This window comes from Myxine glutinosa, chromosome 2, assembly GCF_964187855.1.
Source record: "Myxine glutinosa chromosome 2, kmMyxGlut1.1, whole genome shotgun sequence".
Taxonomy (NCBI): domain Eukaryota; kingdom Metazoa; phylum Chordata; class Myxini; order Myxiniformes; family Myxinidae; genus Myxine; species Myxine glutinosa.
Genome location: NC_136262.1, coordinates 30,573,185 through 30,596,093, shown reverse-complemented (window position 1 = coordinate 30,596,093; position 22,909 = coordinate 30,573,185). Strand labels below are relative to the sequence as shown.

At 45.7% G+C, this 22,909-nt stretch overlaps 1 protein-coding gene across 4 annotated transcripts in view; it reads left to right on the top strand.

The window, feature by feature from the left end:
- The window catches only part of LOC137421927 (potassium voltage-gated channel subfamily KQT member 4), a 137,497-nt gene that overhangs the window by 99,825 nt on the left and 14,763 nt on the right, over positions 1-22,909 (top strand). For 3 of the 4 annotated variants that reach the window (XR_013622638.1, XM_068108514.2, XM_068108513.2), the window contains 3 exons: positions 4,385-4,480; positions 10,411-10,499; positions 21,273-21,502. Coding sequence is in view for 3 of the 4 variants with exons in the window: in XM_068108514.2 (XP_067964615.2) it covers positions 4,385-4,480; positions 10,411-10,499; positions 21,273-21,502 (415 nt within the window). In the remaining variant the exon portion in view is untranslated. Of the gene's footprint in view, positions 1-4,384; positions 4,481-10,410; positions 10,500-12,168; positions 13,823-21,272; positions 21,503-22,909 lie in introns of those variants that run through there. The other variant, XM_078773069.1, reaches the window with a different exon arrangement.

Sequence of the window (22,909 nt, the reverse complement as noted above, 5' to 3'; positions counted from 1 at the left end):
GTCGGAATTCACCACGGACATCCGGCACGTCGCCGGCAAAGACAACGCCGTGGCCGACTGTCTTTCTCGGGCCAGCGCGAACGCGGTCCACCTCGGCGTGGACTTCGCGCTCATGGCGGCCGACCAGACCACTGACACCTCGGTGCAGGCCCTCCGGGCGGCGGACACGGGCCTCCGCCTCGCCGACATCCCCTTCGCGGGCACCGTCCTGCTCTGCGACGTCTCCCAGGGCCAGCCTCGCCCCATCGTGCCCGTTTCCTGGCAGCGCCGCATCTTCGCCTCCAGCCACAGCCTTTCTCACCCGGGCCGGAAAGCTTCTCAGAAACTGGTGTCGGCGCGTTTCGTCTGGCACGGCCTTCGACGGAACGTCCGCGACTGGGCCAACGCCTGCACGGCCTGCCAGCGGGCCAAGGTCCACCGCCACACCCAGGCCCCGCTAGCACCTTTCACCGTGCCTGCACGGCGATTCGACCACGTCCACGTGGACCTGGTGGGTCCCCTGCCCCCATCGCGGGGGTTCACCCACCTGCTCACCATAGTGGACATGACCACCAGGTGGCCGGAGGCCGTGCCCCTCACCTCCACCACCACCGCCGACGTGGCGCAGGCGTTCATCGCCACCTGGGTCGCGCGCTTCAGCACACCGGCGGACATCTCGTCCAACTGCGGCCCACAGTTCACGTGCGAACTTTGGGGCGTGGCCGCCCGCTCGTTGGGGGTCACGCTGCACCGCACCACGGCCTACCACCCCCAAGCCAACGGGTTGTGCGAGCGGTTTCACCGCTCCATGAAGGCCGCACTCATGGCCGGCCTTCAGGACGACGGTTGGACCGACCGGCTGCCGTGGGTCCTTTTGGGCCTCCGCACGGCCCCCAAGGAGGACCTCCGGGTGTCCGCCGCCGAGCTCGTCTACGGCCAGCCGCTCCGCGTCCCGGGCGAGTTCGTGCCCGACGCTACCAGTCCCTGGTCCGCCGCACACCAGCGCTCGGACCTCCAGGAGGCCGCCCGACGATTTGCCCCCGTGCCAACGTCCCGCCACGGTGGCCCCCAGTCCTACGTCCCCCCGGCGCTTCGCACAGCGGAGTACGTCTTTGTGCGTCAGGACGCGCACCGGGGGCCACTCCGGCCGCCGTACGATGGGCCCTTCCGGGTCCTGGGACGGGGCGACAAGTCCTTCGTCGTCGACGTCGGCGGCCGGTCGGACCGGATCTCTGTGGACCGCCTCAAACCGGCGCACGTGGACGTCGACCGACCACCACGGTTGGCCCTTCCTCCACGACAAGGCCGCCCCCCGTCCACAGTTCCCCCCGCTCGACCACCCACCACCGGATCGGACCCCCCCCCCCCACGACCCTCCAGGGGTCACTTCGGCCGGGTCATCCGGACCCCCCTTAAATTGACCCTGCCGGTGCAGGTCGATTCTGGAGGGGCGTGTGTAGCGGTTCCCGCTGAATGTACACAATCGCCTTGCACCTGCCAGGACGCGGCCAGGGCGCGATCGCCATGCCGGACTCGTCCGGACGGGCCCAGACGCGCCTCTCCTGGGCATGCCCGGACTCGCTGTTCCCGGGCACGCCCGAACCTCCCGGGCACGCCCGGTCTCGTCTTTCCCGGGCATGCCCGCTCTCGCCTTTCCAGGGCTCGCCCAGAGCGCCCGGGCACGCCCAGCCTCGACTTGCCAGGCCGTGTCCAGGACGCCCGGGCATGTCCAGACTCGCCTTTCCAGGGCTCGCCCAGAGCGTCCGGGCATGCCCGCCGTCGCCTTTCCAGGGCTCGCCCAGAGCGCTCGGGCACGCCCAGCCTCGACTTGCCCTGCCGCGTCCAGGACGCCCGGGCATGTCCAGACTCGCCTTTCCAGGACTCGCCCTTGACACCCGGGCATGCCCGGTCTCGGTTTTCCCGGGCAAACGCCCCGGCATAAATGTGTATATATATTGCTGCCCGATAAACGGGCTTGAGAGAATACCTGAGCTGTTTTGTTTCAATAAAGCAACTCGGACGAATTCCGTCTTTGGTCGCGTCAATTCTTTCGACTCGCGTTGGAGCGCAGCTCCTTCAGTACCATCTTTCTACCACACAGCATAAATTGATGAGGTTCGCACACGCTTCCCCATCTCAACACAAGGCCTCTTCATCCTGAATACATTAAAAGCCATCCTCTGCAATCCAAATGATCATGTCACTGCAGAAGCCAATCCATCCCTCTAAAATATGGTTTGCAACACCATCAGTGTTGGTCCATAAATTTTACCACTGGGGGTAATTCCTGGGCATGGCTGACCTCCATCTTTGCTTCATGGTCATTAGAACACATACCAACAACTCCATCATGGTCATGAAAAACAATGGGGGAACTGAACACTCCATCGAAATCCAACTTTCAACCTCTGTTTCCAATCAATATTCACATATTGAAAACATTATGCAGAAGTTACTGTATTATATTATCACGAGTATAAAGGCCCGTCAAAAATGATGGGTTGGAACAGTTTATTTGACGGTGCAGCCTCGTGAGCGTGCTACAGTCTAAGCCTCGGCCTAGTGTCAGGTGTGCTTATATCTTTTTTATTTATTAGACATCCTACAGATGTAAATGAACACTCCTTTTACTCTGTGTGCATTGCACATCATGTGCAGCAAATTTCAACTCCCTGCAACATTTATTTATTGTTATTTTAAAAAACTAGGGCATGCCCGTACTATATATAAGCTAGGACGTGCCCGTACGTGGGTGCCCGTTCCTTGCCAAAAAAAAAAAATAATAATAATTTGTGTAGGGGTGTGTGTGTGTAAACATCCTAGGGCGTGCCCGTACGTGGGTGCAAAAAAACATGCGTGCAAACAACAACAACAAAAAAAAACTTTGAAACCACGTGGCAGTAACGACCACAGAACCCCCCCCCCCCCCCCTCTATTTACATGAATGGTTTGGTCCATTCGCAACGACCACAGAACCCCCCCCTCTATTTACATGCAATGGTTTGGTCCATTCGCAACGCCAAAGCGAACGGCGAACGGCTAAATCGCCATAGCTCGGTAAGTACTTGTCCGATTAATTTCAAACCTTGAAAAGGCACATCCTCGGGTCCCCAGCAATATACCTGGCAAGTTTAAAGTATATCGGACCCGTGGTTGTCGAGAAACAGCGGTCACAGACAAACAAACAAACGTACAAACGTACAAACGTACAAACGTACAAACAAACACACAGAGATTACTGGAATTATAGATAGATGATTCTGTACACCGCCCATGAGGCTCGGTTTACAAGCCACCGTCTACAATTCCAATAGAAGAGACATAATTACTCTCTTATGCAAAATGTTTTTCGAGTTTGTTTTATCCTCAAAAATAGACCGTAGTGAACACACATTCGTGGTAAAAGATTGGTCTTTAAATCCCGACTCAAATCGTCATTATGAAGGGCGACAGACATGAGTACAAACACACAAACTGGCATTGTATTTTATATGGTAGATAGAGTGTTATCATAGAATCTATGAACATCTCAGGAATCCAAATGAACTCTAAAGCAAATCGGATGAGTTTGTGTCGTATCAATCCATATGCATTAGTAATTATTGAAATCCATCCACACCACCACCACTATATCTCTTCCACATTCTTTTTTTTGCCTCCTCAACAATAATTCATGCTCAACATGTCCTGGTAAACCTGATTCCACTGCCTTCTGGACTGTTGGTATCGACAAAACCATTCCGCACAAAGTGTTTAGTCATGCTGCAAGGATTTATATTATGATCTTCCCATCCAGATATAATGGTGCTGTCGGTCTGATCTGGCTGATCGGCACTGCTGTCTCCTCCTTAAGCTGTATATATCACATGTGTTCTGGCACCAATCCTGCTCCTCTCCTCTTCATAACACCACAACCTCCTCCATTGTTAGTCCTCATATCTCAAAAGCTAGGACAGACTTTGTTGGTCTGACAAGCCACTCCATCTGTCCTAACTTATCTGCATATATTTCCCCAAGGTGCCTCCATATAATCCACCTATTCCTCCTCTTAATGCTGCTCCATACATCTCTTAACTCCTCACATGTTCCATTCTCAACCATATCCATGATCTCCCATGACTTTCTCTCCCTGATCCCAATCCATTTAACCTCACTGGTCCTTGTTCCAATCTCATTCTCCAACCCACTAACCTTGGACAATGGTTGAAATCCAGGTTCCTACTTAATGTGCATGCTCCTTCAAGAGGACTACTTGGGATAAGAGGACCGTCTAATAATATACCAGCAACTGTCTCCAATTTCGACCAATTAACCCAAACCTCCCACCCTCACCCTCATACTTCCCCATATGTTTCGTCCCTTTCTTCTCTTAACACCCTCTCCAACCTCATTCGCCTTTTTTCAGGGAATACTCGGTTCAGGATTTGCTCTGAAGGTGCAAGAGCAGCACCGGCAGAAACACTTCGAGAAGAGAAGAAACCCAGCAGCAGCTCTTATCCAGGTACGTTACGCAGGACATTAAATGCCTTAAGTACACTAAAGCTTGTCGTGAACTCAAAATTGCAGATAAGGTTGTGGCTCATAGCAATGGAGGCACGCGTGCCTTTTCTCCACGAGCACATTGGCACCGTGCCCACACCTTGTTGACAAATGTTCCACCTACCACTGTGCGCCAGGACTGCGCTGAGGACAAACTGCGCATGACATCCACATGGCTTTAAACCGAGATTACATTGACTGGAGAATGCAACACACGTACAGCGATTCAGGAAATCCAATAATTACGAAGTTGTATCTGTATATAGCATAAGCTGTAGGCCTCACAGTTAATCTTGATAGTGTGGATGGAGAACGTCCATGCAGCTCAGCAAATCATTTTTGGATCTCTCGAAATCGATTTTATTTTGTTCCTCTGAATTTTCTTTTCTTAAGAAGAGCTGAATGTTGCCCCCTGCCCACATTCCCAATGGAGAAATTGCATTCCCTGCATGGATGGCTGGTCATGTACACCAAATGTAACATTTTAATATACTTGGGCTAAGGCTCATAATAGAGCTGACGCACACACACACACACACACACACACACACACACACACACACACACACACACACACACACACACACAGATGAGACACATTTAAAACAGCCACTGAGCTTGGAGGAAGTGTCGTCACCACCGTCACTTCCCAGGATACTCTGGGTGCCAGTGACGTCATAGCAATGGCGCCGCTTTTCTCACCGTACTCAGCGGGGCATTTCCTCAAGAGGAATGTCCTCCTCCCCATGGATGCTCCAGTTCCAATCAGCTACACTCACTCTCAGTTATTCAAAATGGCGCTCTAAGGATCTGCACCCTCCCTCATCCACGTGACCATACTGCACCCCTTTTACCAAACTCAACACATTGACGATGTTTGACATTCATAAATTACATACAGGGATATTTATGTACAAGCACGTTAACAAACTTCTTCCATTATATCCACTCTCATTTCACTAGAGATCACAACATAACTTATTCCTACCTTTTACTCGCACATCTTACTCCATGAATACTCTACGTTACTTTGGTCCACGTCTTTGGAATAGTATTGATGGAGCAGTGAAGGCCCCAGTCGTCTGTGAGTCGGTTTAAGTTTTCCTATAATCAAAATTTGATCTGTTATTGTTAGTTTCCTTTCTACAAGCTGATTTCTTATTCACTTTTGAAAGTCTTGCCTTATTGTTATTTCATTCTTTTTTATTTGTTTACTCTTGTTATTGTTTTTCGTTGTATTTTTGGCTATTTTTACCTCCCCCACCAAAGGTGGATGGAGGTTATGTTTTCACCCCTGTTTGTTTGTCTGTCTGTTTGTTTGTGAACAGAATATCTCAAAAAGTTGTGGACGGATTCAGAAGAAATTTGGGAGAGACGTAGCGTGTGTGACAAGGACGAAATGATTAGATTTTGGTGAACATCCGGATTCGGATCCGGCTACTAGAATTTTTGAAGTGATTTTTCACCATTGGGAGATGGAGCCAAAAATGATACATAGCAGGATATCTCAAAAAGTTGTGGACGGATTTGGACGAAACCTAGTGGACCGGTTGGGTGTCCGACATGGATGATTTGATTAGATTTTGGTGAAGATCTGAATATGAATTCGGATATGATAATTATTTATTTATTTTCAGTGATTCTTCACCATTGGGAGATAGGGCCAAAAACTATACATAGCGGGATATCTCAAAAAGTTATGGATGGATTTGGACGAAACTTGTTGGACCTGTTGGGGGTGTGACAAGGAAGAATCGATTCAATTTTGGTGAAGATCCGGATCCGGATCCAACTAGTAGAATTTTTAAAGTGATTCTTCACCATTGGGAGATCGGGCCAAAAACGATGCATAGCAGGATATCTTAAAAAGGTTTGGACATATTTGGAAGAAACTTGGTGGAGAGGTTGTGTGTGTGACAAGGACTAAGCGATTTGATTTTGGTGAAGATCTGAATATGGATTGGGACATGAGAATTATTTAATTTTTTAAGTGATTCTTCACCATTGGGAGATCGGGCCAAAAACTATATATAGCAGGATATCTCAAAAAGTTGTGGACAGATTTGGACGAATTTGGTTGGACAGGTTGTGTGTCTAACAAGGAAGAATCGATTCGATTTTGGTGAAGATCTCGATCCGGATCCAGCTCGTAGAATTTTTAAAGTGATTCTTCACCATTGAGTGATATGGCCAACCAGGTGGAGGTATGCTCGCTACTGAGTGCCGTTCTAGTTTCTTCATTTTTCACCATTCAGTATCTTAATCTAGTTTTTCGTTTGTCATTTGTATTGTTAGTCCATAGGCATATCAATACACGCCTTGGCTTCTGAATATGCCTTCATATTTGCTTCCCGATATATTATCTTGATTTTATCCTTCTGAGTTTTTTAGGTTCTAGTGGGGCGGCTTAGCCCAAATATTCAAAAGAATTGTGCATTTTGTGATACAAGCACCAAATTTGGCACAAATGTACATTAATATGTTGCGAACATTTTCAGATATTGGGCCACTTGAAATTCCGTAATTTTTTTTTTCAATTTTTTTCAAATTTCGTAATTTCAAATTTTTCGGGTGACACCGTCACAATTTCGGTCTTCGAGGCCGGCCGATAGGCAAAGTGTGACCGGAAGGGACGAGGTTCTCCTGACCACGTGGCCCTCGATCTGGGAAGCGAGAGGCGTTCCATTAGTGGACGCGCCCCTCACGCCCGACTTTTGGGCGGCCCCGGCAGGCCGTTTGTTTTGACGTTCCGTGACAGGCCCCGCACCCCCACCTCCGGGCCGACCGGAAGCTTGTGCTGAGTACATCATACCTGAATAACTCAGTGAGGCAGAACACAGCAGTGCACACCAGGGTGACCCCTTCAGTGCATAAACCAATTAACCTGTCCACTGCAGGGCATATAGAAATGAAGTTATTTTCTGCATATAATAATAATATAAGTTCAGTTCTATATAACAATTTCTGTTATCACCACTACCACTACAACTACCACTACTACAAGCTTTGTCTGGAATTTTGTGGACTAACAGACAAACAGACATACAGACAAGCTGGGATCAAAACATTACCTCCTTCCACCATTGAGTGTAGAGGTAAACATCATGGAAATTATATCATGCCCTAGATTTAATTCATGCTTACCCGTGTATTTGCTTCACTGGTTCACAAGGTCTTTTGCATACATGTAATTCAGACTCTCGTCTTCATTGCTGACCACACAATGTTCGCAACATATTAATGTACATTTGTGCCAAATTTGGTGCTGGTATCACAAAATGCACAATTCTTTTGAATATTTGGGCTAAGCCGCCCCACTATATCGGCCGGCCTCGAAGACCGAAATTGTGACGGTGTCACCCGAAAAATTTGAAATTACGAAATTTGAAAAAATTTGAAAAAAAAAATTACGGAATTTCAAGTGGCCCAATATCTGAAAATGTTCGCAACATATTAATGTACATTTGTGCCAAATTTGGTGCTTGTATCACAAAATGCACAACAGGTTTGCTATGCTGCTACACTATTCCGAAGTATTACTTTTGAATGTTTTTGTTTTTTTCTGTACTTTGGCGACGATGGAAATAAATGTTTCTTTGAATTGAATTGATGCCAACCGATGGGGATTGTCTGTGCTCCACCCCTTTCAAGCAAGGAAGCAGCACGTACCATTTTAAAGTCTTTGATATGACTTGAACCGGTTCAAACCAGATGGCTGTTTTTACGAGACATCATTTCCTTGTTGTCTGTGGCCGTTGGCTCCCTAAGGGAGCTCATCCGCCCTTTGCCAGGTGTTGTTTTTGGTCCTCGCAGGATGTCACAGTCACCATCCCCACTAGCAAAGCCAGTGAGCCGTGTCGGTTTAGTTGCCGCCAACCCAACCATGCAGCAGGTAGCACTGGGTTACCTATTACCTGTTACCAGTGGCAGTCCCAAAAGACTGACCTGACCAGACTGATTTGTTAGAAATGGGTCTACTACTACTACCACTTTAATGGCCACAGTTATTCCCTCTTTGTGGAGTTGATCAGGGAAGGTTTTCAGCCTGTCTTTCACGAACTGCCTGCCAATGCCATGTGTTCGCCTGAAGGTATCAGGAATTTGTTATTAGTAAATGTGGGAGGTCTGGCCACTCTGCCATAAAGCCCAGATCGGTGGAGTGTTGCAGTGATGGTTGTCCTTCTGGAAGTTTCTCCCATCTCCACACAGGATCTCTGGAGCTCAGCCAGAGTGACCATCGGGTTCTTGGTCACCTCTCTTACCAAGGTTGCTCAGTTTGGCTGGGTGGCCAGCTCTAGGAAGAGTCCTGGTTGTTCCAAACTTCTTCCATTTAAGAATTATGGAGGCCACTGTGCTCTTGGGAACCTTCAATGCAGCAGAAATTGTTTTGTAGGCTTCCCCAGATCTGTGCCTCGACACAATCCTGTCTCTGAGCTCTGCAGGCAGTTCCTTCGACCTCATGGCTTGGTTTTTGCTCTGATAGGCATTGTCAGCTGTGAGACCTTATATAGACAGGTGTGTACCTTTCCAAATCATGTCCAATCAATTGAATTTACCACAGGTGGACTCCAATCAAGGTGTATAAACATCTCAAATGATCAAGAGAAATGGGAGGCACCTGAGCTAAATTTCAAGTGTCATAGCAAAGGGTATGAATACTTATGTAAATGTGATATTTCAGTTTTTTCTTTTTAATAAATTTGCAAAACTTTCTAAAACCCTGTTTTCTCTTTGTCATTATGGGGTATTGAGTGTAGATTGATGAGGGAAAAAAATGAATTTAAACGATTTCAGCATAAGGCTGCAACATAACAAAATGTGAAAAAAGTGAAGGGGTCTGAATACTTTCTGAATGCACGGTATGTATCGTTTTTGGCCCTATCTCCCAATGGTGAAGAATCACTTAGAAAATTAAATAATTCTCATATCCGAATACATATTCAGATCTTCGCTGAAATTGAATCGAATCGTCCTTGTCAGACACCCAACCGGTCCACTAAGTTTCGTCCAAATCCGTCCATAACTCTTTGAGATATCCTGCTATGTATCGTTTTTGGCCCAATCTCCCAATGGTGAAGAATCACTTTACAGATTCTAGTAGCCGGATCTTAATCCGGATCTTCACCAAAATCTAATCATTTTGTCCTTATCACATACGCTACATCTCTGCCAAATTTCGTCCGAATCCGTCCACAACCTTTTTAGATATTTTGTTCACAAACGGACGGATGAAAACATAACCTCCAGCTGTCTAGAAAAGTGTAGCAGGAGCCAACAATGAAACATAGGGAGACTGAAAGGGGACGTGGTTATAAAAGTGAGGCTGCAGAGAGAGGAAAGAGAGAGACTGGAGAAGAGATAGAGGAAGAGTGAGCTGAACAGAAGCAAATGGTTAAAAAAAAGTGCAGGTGGAGAAGGAGAGAGAAACAGCAAGCTGAGCTGAAGCAGGAGGAGAGCTACGTGAGCAAACTGGGAAAGTGCTCCTCCACCTGCTGTAGTTTGTGTTTTGCAGAGTAGAGATGGAACTGGAGAGACGTTTTTTAAAATAATTAGATCATTGAATTAAAGTGGGAGAACGAGCGTTTGAGGAGGCAAGCAGAATCGGACAGGTATGCAATGGATACCTGGCAAGTAGAAAAGGAAAATTTGGATATGAAGATGAAAAGGCCCAGGAAGGTGCTGAACGTTGCTCTTAAGAACGAGGCACAAAATACATCATGAGCATCTTGGAAGCAAAAGTCATTAATAGAGTTGAAACAAGTGGGAATATAGATTATGGGGGGGGAAAAAGTGGATACCTGAAGATGCAAATGATGTAGCCATGTTGGAGATGCTTGGACCTTAGCGAGAATACTTTGCTTATTTCCCATTTTTTGTCCTTGTGCCTTGTAGGCTGCGTGGAGAATCCATGCTACAGACCCTGCTAAACCCCATCTCAAGGCCACGTGGATGTTCTACTATGAAAGCATACCTTTGCTAAGGTGAGAATGTTCAAAAAATCAAAACCGATAACATTATGATTAATTATACTTGGTGTGTGTGTGTGTGTGTGTGTGTGTGTGTGTGTGTGTGTTAGTTATACTTTTTGACGTCTATTAATTAATTACGTACTATTCAAATGTACATTTTAACCCTTTAGACTGCTGAGACCCTCAGACCTTGGAAGACCCTTTAGCACTTGAGACCCAAAAGATGCCCGATAACCCAAAAGTCCCCAAGGACCCAAAAAGTCTTGGTAACCCAAAAGTCCCCGAAGACCCAAGAGTCCCCGAGAACCCAAAAATCCTTGATGAACCAAAAGTCCTTGAAGATCCAAAAGATTCGGAGGACCCAAAAGACCCAAAAGTCCCGAGGACCCAAAACACCCAGATTACCCAAAAGTACCCAGAGGATAAAAAAAAGACCCAGCCCAGATGACCCAGATGACCCAAAAGTCCCCGAAAACCAAAAAGACCCAGATGACCCTGATGACCCAAACCTCCCCCAAATACCCAAAAGTCCCAAAGACCCAAAAGTCTCCGAAGATCCAAAAGACCCAGATGACCAAAATGTCCCGATGAACCAAAAGTCCACAAGTACCCAAAAAACCCAGATGCCCCAAATGTCCCTGAGGACCAAAAAGACCCAGATGACCCAAAAGTCCCTGAGGACCAAAAAGACCCAGATGACCCAGGGAGGTGGGGTGTGGGGGCGAGGGAAGGATTGGGGAACTGAGAAGGAGCGACTTCCCCACTCCCTCCCCTTCCTCCCCCTCTCCCCTTCTCTCCCCAACTCCCTTGCCTCCTCCTCACCTCCCCTCTCCCCTTCCCGTTCCCGTTGCCTCGCCTCGCCTCACCCTTTCCCTCTACCCTTCCCTCCCCCCCTTCCCCCTGCCCCCCCTCACCTTCACCTCCCCCTCCCCTTTCCCTCACTTCCCCCTCTACTCTTCCCTCCCCCGCTCCCCTCCTCCTTCCCTCCCCCCTCTTAATATTCCCGTCAGGAAGCGACTCTGCATTGACCGGCAACGCCGGGTACTTTTGATAATTGTGCCATGAATCAAGATCAGGATAAATATCAGAATCAGGATAAAGAATATAAATAAATCAAGAAAAGACAGATCAGGACGAGCTCTGCAGGACGAAGAGAGAACGGCGATGACACACGCCAAAAGGGCGTACTCAGTTTTGGCCACCATAGTGAACAAGTGCTTTGGCAAAAGCGGTGTTTCATATTTTTAAATTAATTTTATTGATTATTATTATTGTTGCTTACACGAGCCTCGATTCAGTATACAAAAAAAAAAAAAATGGACTTAATTATGATCGATTTAGTAATCACTTATTTCTTTTCTTTCTCATCTGGGCAATATCTCAGGCACCTTTTGAGCTAGGAAGCTGATATTTGGACATGACAATGACCAAGTGATTTGGCTATAAAGGACATTTTTGATTTATTGATTAATCAATTAATCGATTAATTATTAAATTTTTCGATTCATTGCTTAATTTTCAAAAACTTACAGATTCGGGTGTAACAGTAGTGGTATGCTATTAAGCAATTGATTTAGAAATAAATTATTTTATGATTATTATTTATTTATTTTAATTACACGATTAATCAATCAATTATTGTACACCGCTCCCTCCCAATTCCATATCCATGTGCTGCAAGGCGGCATCTCCAGGCGCCGAAGGTGACCAAGGCCAACTTTCAAAGTTTCACCCCACATGGGCATTAAAATCACCAACTATAATGAATTTATCACGAGGAGGAATTTTTGAAATAGATTGTTGAAGAATGTTATAAAAAGATGTTATTTATTTATTTTGACGTGGAATTTCTGTTTTAGTTCAAATGATTGTTAAGCCAAAGTCGGTAGTTTTTGCTGAAAATAGATTGAGAGTTTCCTGTAAATCAAAAGCTGATTCGCACACGAAGATAAATACCACTTTGAAAGTCCTTCGCAAAGAAGTGTGCAAAAAGAACAGCAAAGAACAATGTGATCAAGGTTGCGGCAAGAGGCACAGCCCTGCTTCACAGCATTCTCAATCACAAAAGAGGCTGACAGCTCAATGTTAACTTTGATGCGACCATTCATATTACCGTGCAGACAACAAGCCAGCGAATTTGCTTGCCCAGACAACCAAATCGACCCGAAATTTGCCACAATAAAGATCGATTTAGACTGTCAAAAGCCTCGGTAAAATCAATAAAAGCAGCAAAGAAAGGAAGATTTTGCTCTCAACTTTTTTCTTGGATTTGGCGCAAAGAGAAAATCGCTTCAACCGTCGAACAATTTTTGCGAAAACTCACACTGTGACTCACTTAACATTCTTTCGCTGAAAGAAAGGGGTCCTTTGTATAATTTTCGCAAAATTTCACAGCGGCTGATAGAAGACGAGTGCCACAATAATTGCTCGGATTCCTTTTATGAAAATTGTAATAACATTCGCATTCTTGTAATCACTTGGTAAAAACTCATGAACCCAAACAGCAGAGAAAAGACGAAAGAGGAACTCATCGTGGAAGTGGGAAATTTTTCAAAATTCCATTGGAATAGATTCAGGGTCGCCAGCTCTGTTGTTTTCCATTTGTTTGATTTACATCATTCAATCAGAGTTGAATGTTGTTGTTTTTTAGTTTTTTTCTGTTTCTGTTTCTGTTGTTGTTTTTTTTTGTTTTTTTGTTTTTTTTAAATCAGAGTTGAATGGTGCAGTGGTTAGACCTCTCGGAACAGGATGTTGAGAGATTGAGTCCAAAACGCAAATCGATAACTTATCATTGGCTTTGAAAAGATTGGAGAAATGCTCACGCCAATGATTCAAAATTTGAAACTTGTCTGTTAAAGCATCACCATTTTCAGCGAGGAGAGGAGAGCTTGTGTTTTTAATGCGGCCAAAATGTTTTTTTATTGCTTAGAAAACTCTTGTTAGATTTCAATTGTAAAACTCTTTTCAGAAGCAACTTGTTAGATTTCAATTCATTTCTTTTGCCACCACAGAGTTTTTGCAAAACGAGTGAAGAGACGAAGATTTTTTTTTCGCATAGGCAAATCATTTGTTGTTGTTGTTCTTGTTGCACGAGTCAGAGTTCTTTGAATTTTGTGAATTTCTAACAAATTTATGAATTTCCGAATCATTATCATCAAACAAGTCCTGATTTCACCTTTTAATCATGCCAACACTGTCTTTTGCTACATCCAGAACAACCTTTTTTTAAATGTCCCAGTTTGACAAAATGCCAGTATTGTTGGAAATGTTGATTGACTGATTTAATATTGATCAAAGAGTTTTTTTTAAAATTCGATTTAAATTTTTGAAACATTCTTCATGTTTTTATTTTCTGTACATTAAGTACAGACTTTTATTTTCTGTACTAACAGGGTTAGGGTTAGGGTTGTTAGGGTTAGGGTTGTTAGGGTTAGGTTTAGGGTGAGGGTTAGGGTTGTTAGGGTTAGGGTTGGTAGAGTTAGGGTTGTTAGGGTTAGGGTTGGTAGGGTTAGGGTTAGGATTAGGGTTATGATTATGCTGTGCATGCATGTCACACAAATCACATTTTCGAGTCGTGAAATAATCGACCGTGTGCCATCGTTTAGACTTTAGACCATGCATGCTGCCAAGTTCCCCTACTCGCGACAGACACTCTAAAGCAGTGGTTCTTAACCTTTTTAAAGGTGCCGAACCCTAACGAAACCCACCGAACACTCGCGGAACCCCTCAAATTTGACAAAAAAAATCAAGAAGAATTGCATCTTAATGCGTTTTCTGTTCTTCTTTTCGGGAGGCGATCTGTGAAATGCGTGGTTTTGTTTTGGCAAGGGCCACCCTCAAAGCATTTTCGCATGCAAGCCTGCTCCTTTTCTTTGTTTTAATGTCCACCAGTTTCGAAAACGCATGCTCGCAGAGATACGTTGTAACGAACGGCGTGAGGATCTCAAGTGCAATTTTAGCGATATGAGGATACCCTTCCATTTGGCGGCACCAAAACGTTGAGAGCGTTGTTGTGCCGAAGAGTTGTTGCTGAGTCTGGCTCTGCTGAAGTTCGATGAGGTCGTCGAGGTATTGATCGTTGACATCTGCCGTTGCAACGTCGAAAGTAAACGGCTGCCGCACCCATGCTGGGTATTGCTCTTGGTCGGGGAAGTAGCCGTCGAATGACTTTCCCAGCTCATCCAAGTGCGTGGCAATCGCTTGCTTCTGCTCCCCCGGTACAGCAGTGCCTCCAACTTCAGACTCATCTTCGATCCCGCTCACGCACTCGTCCAGTAGCGAAAAGTTCACGAAGTTGTCGTTCTCTGTTCGCCGCCTCCACAACGGTAACTTCTTTCGGAAAGCGCTCAGCTTTTCTTCAAATTCGATGACATTCACTCCACCGCCCTGCATCTGGCAATTGAGATGATTGAGTGCGTCGAACATGTCAGCCAAGTACGCCAAGGCGAGGATGAACTCTGACTGGTGTTCTCGCAAAAACAGGGCTCATTCTACACGCAAGGCAAAAACACAGCTCACTACCTTCCCTCGTGATAACCATCGAACGTTAGAGTGGTGGAGAAGGACTTCAAATTCAGAGCCGATTTCATTGCACAGCTCTTTGAAGATGCGATGATTCAGAGCACGGCTTCGCACGTAATTCACAGTTTCCACGACGATTTTCAGAACATTGGCCAGTTTGGACTGGCTCACTGAACCCCTGGGGTTCGGTCGAACCCAGATTAAGAACCACGGCTCTAAAGAAAGTGTTACAAATTGCGATTTGATGTTCGGAACAGTTCTAGAACAAAAGAAGACCATTTGAAGAGACAGAGCACTAACTGTGCCAACCAAGCACACCAGGCCAACTTTCAAAGTTTCGCCCCACACGGGCAATAAAATCACCAACTAGAATTAATTTATCACGGAGGAATTTTTGAAATAGATTTTTCAAGAATGTTATAAAAGTTCTGAATTGTTTCATCAGTTTGTCATTGTTGGCGCATAAGCGCAATTAATTACACAAGACGTTCAGGAGAAATTTGCAGACGCAGAGTTATTACATGGTCACTCACCTCACATGGCACATTTGCCATAATTTTCAAACAGTTATAAGAGATTGCAAAACCGACACCATTGAGATGCGGATCCGAGATGTCCTTCCCACTCCAGAAAAAGGTAAAACTTTTTTAAATTTCATTTCACCCTGGCCAGCTAATCAAGTTTCGCACAAGCCACAAATGCCAATCTTGTTTGAAAAGTTTTGGTTGAAGTCATGTTGTTTTGAGTTGCACAATAAGCTGATCAGACATAAGAACACAACTGTTGTTGATGTCATTGCAATCCAGCGGTTGGCGAACTACACAGCATGCCAACGACAGAAAAGCAGATACAATTAGGATACATAGTCAACAGCATTTAGGCTCACTGAGCTGCCGACACTCAGCGACAGTGCAAGATTTGCCAAGCATCCACAGTGATAGGTTTGTATGTAGGCCCTAGTATTGGTATAAACATCATGTATGGGTGTTCGAATCCGGTTAAAGGTCCCGGGCATGCATGCATCTCCCAACGGCTGCCAGCATTCTGGCTCTGTTACCCCCACACTATTTCTACTGTACATACTGTACATTTTGACAGTCCTAAATTCCTTGTGATGTCTCGTCTTTTCATTTTAGCCTCAATGCCCTCAATGATTTGCAGTTTCACTGCAAATAAAATGCTGGATCTCTTAGTTTTGGCTTTTTCCGCTGAAGCATTCATGATGGCAGTGGAGCTATTGCAAAGAGTAGTGCATACGATCCATTAAGATGCTGATAAACACACTGATATGTGTGAGGGCCGACATGTACAGTGCCTTCAGAAAGTATTCACACCCCCTGACTTTCTCGCATTTTGTTGTGTTACTGCCTGAATTTAAAATGGATTAAACTGACATTTTTATCACTGATCTACACATAATACCCCATAATGTCAAAGTTGAATTTTTTTTTAGAAACTTTTACAAAATAATTCAAAATGAAAAGCTCAAATGTCTTGTGTCAATAAGTATTCAACTGCTTTGCGATGACAACGATTTACAACTCCAAATTGAGCTCAAGTGCATCCAATTAATTTTGATCATCCTTGAGATGTCTCCACAACTTGTTTGGAGTCCACCTGTGGCCAATTCAATTGATTGGACATGATTTAGAAAGAATGTGATTTAGGAAGATTTAGAGGACATCTTCAAGATGTCTCTGATTCCTTAATATCTCTTCCTGGTTACTCCTTCCTCCGGTATGATAGACCTGAGCCTCGTCCTGGTGGCGGGGTTGCTATCTTTATCAAAAACCCTCTTCGTCACTCTCCTTGCACTGCCCTCTCTCCACCACACCCCCAGGAATACCTCTGGCTATGGCTTCCTCTCCGCTCCCACCTTTTGTTCATATGTGTTTTGTACTGTCTCCCAAACAGTGATGACTCCATTTACATTTCACTGTCTGACAACATGGACCAACTTCTATCCACTCATCCCAACTCTCTCTTCCTCATATGTGGCGACTTCAACGGTCATCATGCCAGCTGGCTGGGTGTGGGTTCCTCTCTCACCAGCCACGGCACCTCAGCAAAGGACTTCTGTGACTCACTGGGACTGACACAATCTGTCAATTTCCCGACCCGGATCTCAGTCAACGGGGCATCTTCTCTTCTAGACTTGGTTATGACAAACTCCTCTGCAAATGTCTGCTGTTCTTCTTCTGCCCCAATCGGTTCTTCTGATATTTTGCTTGTTAAAATAGACATCTCTCTGGCCATTCTCAGAGAGCCTCCTCAGCGTCGACGAGTCTGGCATTTCACTCAGGCTGACTAGAATGGTCTTCAAGCTGCCATCAATCATCTGGGCTGGTATATCATCTCTACTGCCTCTGACATAAACTCTTCCTGGGAATTTTTCCAAAGCAAACTGCTCTCTCATGCACAGATTTATCCCATCTTGTCTTCAGTTGTTTTACCCTTCCTCCCGTCCATGGAAAAACTGAATCTTGTGTTGAGACAGTTGCCCTAAAACAACTTGCCTTTGCCTCTTGGAAGGCTAATCCAACTGAAGGCAATTTCACTTCCTTTCACAGAGCTTGGAACAAGAGTGTGTCTACCCTCAGGAGAGCCAGGAAACACTATCTCTCTTCTCTGAAGACTGAACTCTCAAACCTGTCTCACTCCTCCAAATCCTGGTGGCATCTGGTCAAATCTGTTTCTGGTGTTTCTTCCCCCTCCAGACCCTCCCTTACCTCAAATGGCTACACAGCTGACACCGCACGTGACAAAGCCGCATGCCTCAACTCTGTGGTTGCCTCAAAATAATGTGTCCCAAACCCATCTCTCTCTGTACCCAACTTACCCAGTCAACCCAGCTGCTCCTGCACTCTGTGTCCTTCTCTCCAGACAAGGTGGAGAAGTTTCTGTCAAACCTCGACTCTGATTCTGCAACTGGACCAGACGGCATCAGACCACGGGTCCTAAAATCCTGCTGTGTCGCTCTTTCACACCCTCTCTCAATTCTCTTCACCCTCTTTTTTGCTCAAGGTCATCTGCCATCTGCTTGGAAATCAGCCAACATTCCCGCTTTACACAAAAAAGGTGCAAAAACAGATCCTTGCAACTACAGACCAATCAGCCTGCTCCTAATAATCAGCAAGGTCATGGAATCCATCATCGCTTCTGACATGAAATCCTTCCTCTTCTCCAATGGCTTGATCTCGGATCATCAATTTGGATTCAAACCAGGTCATTCTACTCTGGACATGCTGCTTCTGCTGTCTCAACAATGGATGGAGGTCCTTCATGCCAAACAGGAAATCAGAGCTGTCTCCCTTGACATATTTCGTGCCTTTGATACGGTCTGGCACCCCGCTCACGAAACTCTCCTCCTATGGTATCCATAGAAACCTCCACGCATGGCTTGCAGACTTCCTTTCTGGTCGCAGTCAACATGTGGCCCTGAATGGAATTCTCTCGTCTCCCCTTCCTGTTCAGGCTGGAGTTCCTCAATGCAGTGTTCTGGGCCCTGTGCTTTTTCTGGTCTTCATTAATGATCTCTCCGACTCTCTGGAAAATCCTCTCTATCTCTTTGCTGATGACTCCACTTTCTGCCGCTCCATATCTCAACCCTCATATCAGCAGCACCCTCTTCACTCTTTGCAGACCTGGACAATATCACAAACTGGTCAAACAAGTGGAACATGTCTTTCAATCCTGACAAATCTCACACTCTCACTTTGTCTCTCCGAAAGGACCGTGTCAACAACCATCCCATCTACTTTCTGAACAATCCTCTTGAAGAAGTTCTGTCACTTAAGCTTTTGGGTCTCACTATCTGCCATGATATTTTCTGGGAAAACCACATTTCCAAGCTGGCCTCCAAAGCCAGTCGCTGACTGGGCATCCTCTGTCGTGCGAAGTCCTTTCTGGGCACTTCTGAGCTCCTCATCACATACAAAGCTTTCATCCGCAGCTCAATGGAATACTGCTCTCCCCTCTGGGCTGGTGCTCCTGCCTCACACCTAGCTTGGCTTCATGCGGTTGAAACCAAAGCATTCAGAATCATTGGAATCTCCATTGATGAAGCTGATTCTGAGGGCCTTTCTCTCTCTCACCACAGGCAGGTAGGTGGTCCTTCTGTCTTCTACTGACTCATCTCCGTCCTTGCTCCCCCTGCTCTGTCCCCAAAATATTCCTGCAGGACGCACAAGATCTGCCAGCAACCCTCTTCTGGTGAAACTGCCAAAATCAAGACTCTCTGCTCACCTTCACTCCTTCATTCCTCTTTTCTCCCACCTCTGGAACAAACTCTCTCACTCTTTTCAATCCCTCGCCTCCCTCCAGGTCTTTAAAACAGCTGTTCACCACCATCTCTTATCTTCCCCCTTCCAAAAACTTGGTCTTTTCTACCCCCGTTAAAATACCCCAAATCCGCCTCTCTCAATCCCCAACTTCTTTCCTGAAATTCCTAGAAGTGTTCATTTGCTTTATACCGTGTACCGCTCCCTCCTCCCTCAGCCCTCCCCTTTCTACAGATCTACCGACGTCCCTATTCTCTTCTGTTGTTGTGCTTGTGTGCTTCCCTCTCTCTCCCCCTCTTGTCTCCCGCTCCCTTCATTGCATGTTTTCATGTTCAGTGTGTAAGCTTTTACACGAGCCTCGATTCTGTATACAAAAAAATACCAAAAAAAACACACCTTTCTATACACGGTCCCACAGTTGACAGTGCATCGCAGAGCAGAAACTCTACCATGAAGTCCAATGAACTGTCTGGAGAACTCTGTGATAAAATTGTGAGTAGGCATCGATTTGGGAAAGGGTATAAAACAATTTATAGAGTGTTGAAAGTTGTCAAGAGCACAGTGAGGTCCATCATTAGGAAATGGAAAGAATATGGAACTACTCAGGCTTTTCTTAGACCTGGATGTCCGACCAAACTGAGCAACTGTGCAAGAAGAACCTTGGTCAGGGGGGTGACCAAGATCCCAATGACCATTCTGACAGAACCACAAGGTTCCTTGACTGAAATGGGAGAACCAGACAGAAGGACAACAACAGAAGTCACTCCTGACAAAAAGGCACATGACAGCACACCTGGAGTTTCCTAAAAGGCATGTGAAAGACTTTGAGAATATGAGGCAAAATATTATGTGGTCTGATGAGATGAAAATTGAACTCTTTGACCTGAATGCAAAGTGCTACGTCTGGCGGCAAACAAGCATAGCTCATCACCCATTTAACACCATCCCTACCGTGAAGCATAGTGGTGGCAGCATCATGCTATGGGGATTCTTTACAGCGGCAAGGGCTGGGAGATTTGTAAGGACTGAGGGAATAATTAATGGAGCCAAATACAGGCAAATCCTTGAAGAGAACCTGTTTCAGAATGCAAAAGACCGAAGACTGCGACAAAGATTTACGTTCCAACAGGATAATGGCCCCAAGCATACATCCAAAGCAACACTGCATACATCCAAGCATACATCCATACATCCAAAATAACAACGTGAAAGTCCTTGAGTGGCCCAGCCAAAGCCCAGACCTGAATCCCATTTAAAATCTTTGAAAAGACTTGAAGATTGCTGTTCACCGACGCTCCCCATCCAACTTGACAGAGCTTAAGCAAATCTGCAAGGAAGAATGGGAGAAACTCCCTAAATCCAGATGTGCAAAGCTGATACAGACATACCCAAGAAGACTTGAAGCTGTACTCACTGCCAAAGGCACTTCTACGAAGTATTGACTCGGGGGGGGGGGGTATTTTGTGTATTTTTATTCTAAGCTGAATACTTATGTAAATTAGATATTTCTGTATTTCATTTTCAATAAATGTGTTTAAAAAAATTCTAAAAACATGTTTTCACTGTCATTATGAGGTATTTTGTGTAGTTTGGTGACCAAAAAAATTACATTTAGTCCATTTGAAATTCATGCTGTAACTCACCAAAATGTGAACAATTAAAGGGGTGTGAATACTTTCTGAATGCATTGTAGTGCAGTACAGTATAATAGTTGTTTTTCACACTCCGAATAGATGATTTATTGAAGAAGGCATGCCTTACTAGGTAGAGCAAATGCAACTGCAAAGCATCAATTGATCATATCGATTTTAGAGGAGGGAGACAAGTTTGAAAGTTCAATCTTGAGGTTGAACAGATGTTGTTTTCTTTTTTCCCCCAAAAAGGTACTTAATGTACTTATCCCAAACAAGGCAACTGCCTCATCACCAAAAGATTCAGTTATCAGAAATGTAAGCCTAACTACAGATCAATATCTTGTCTTCAGCCACAAGCAAGGATTGAAGGAACGATTTACATCATGGAACCGCGTAACACTGGTTGCCGGGGGATTGGCGGCACTAGGTGGTGGTGGTGGTGGTGGTGAAGCAATTGAGGGTGAAATGCGAAGTGGTGAGGCTGGAAGCAGCACCAGGCATCGTATGAGCAAAGCGCCCAGCTTGGCAGAGAGGGCTCGTGTGTCCCTGCGCTTCCGCACAATTCATCGAGGATCGGAAGGTAACCATGAGTGTGAAGTAGACTGGATTATGAAAAATGAAAACTTTATGACATTAAGCTGTATCGTTTAAATTTTATCACCAGCTGCAACAATAATGTGTTGGAAAATTTAAAGTGCCGGAGATATTAACTAAGGCACCCTTAATCCACCATCACGCTCCATGGGAGTACCTTCTGTGCCACCCTAAGTTATTCACAGGGCAGCTCACCGGATGAATGGACTGGGGCAACGCCTTCAGGACCCATTCTTTGACAATCGGGGGTAAATCACGGGGCAACCATGCTGGGTTGGGTTGTGGTGGTGTGTCTCAGGGTGGTTCTGAGGTGTCGCCCAGCAGATAGCGGTCTCCTCAGGTTAACCTGAGGTGGTCCCTCTGGGTAGGTGCCTGGAATATCCTCACCCATGAGGATGATCACCTGCCTCTGCTGTCGTCTGAGCTGCAGCATTTGAACATCAGTATTGCAGCATTTACTGAAGTTCGAAGACCGGAAAGTGGTGAGATCATGGTGGCTGGCTACACCTACTACTGGTCTGGTCGATCTGATGGTTACCATTCTCAGAGAGTTGCTATAGCTGTGTCCAATAAGCTGACTCCCATGATAATTGAGGTAACACCGGTCAACGAGCGTATTATGAGACTTGGGATTCATCACTCTCTGGTTGTCATTTGCCTTCTCTCTATATATGCTCTGACTGAGGGGAGTGATCTCACTGAGAAGGAGACATTCTATGCCATGCTTAAATCTTCTAGTCTTGGGGGATGTCAGTGCATCGACTGGCACTGATAGGGATGGTTATGAGATGGATGTTGAATCCCATGGGTCTGTGGGTCTGGAACCAGAAACCAGAATAGCACTAAAATTCTTGACTTCACAAGATGGCGTGGACTTAGGGTGACTGGTTCATGGTTTTAGCGCCCACAGTCACATAGCCTGGTGTTGGCTTAGCGGTTAGGGTGCAGGCTTTGGACCCTAGGATCCTGAGTTCGAGTCCCGGTCGATCGCTGAATTAATGCCAGGGGGGTTGACTCAGCCTGTCATCCTTCCGAGATCAGCAAATTGAGTACCAGCTTGCTGGGATGAATGATCCCGATGTGTACCCCGATTTAGAATAGGTACACCGTATCCCTGCACATTGTAAGAGGCGACTAAGTGTTGGCATCAGGAAGGGCATCCGGCCATAAAAAAAAAACATTGCCTCAAACAGGGAACCATGATTGTCATGGGGCCCGCAAGGCTAACCCCCGCTCTAGCAGGGAAAATGGCCTTAAAACGATCATTCATTTCATTCATTCAGTCACATCGCTGTACTTGGTATTCCAACGCTGGTGGTGTGCAACGCTGGGCAAAAAGGAACTTTGACTTCCAGAGGATATTGGATAACATTGACCAGAGTCACGGGACCAT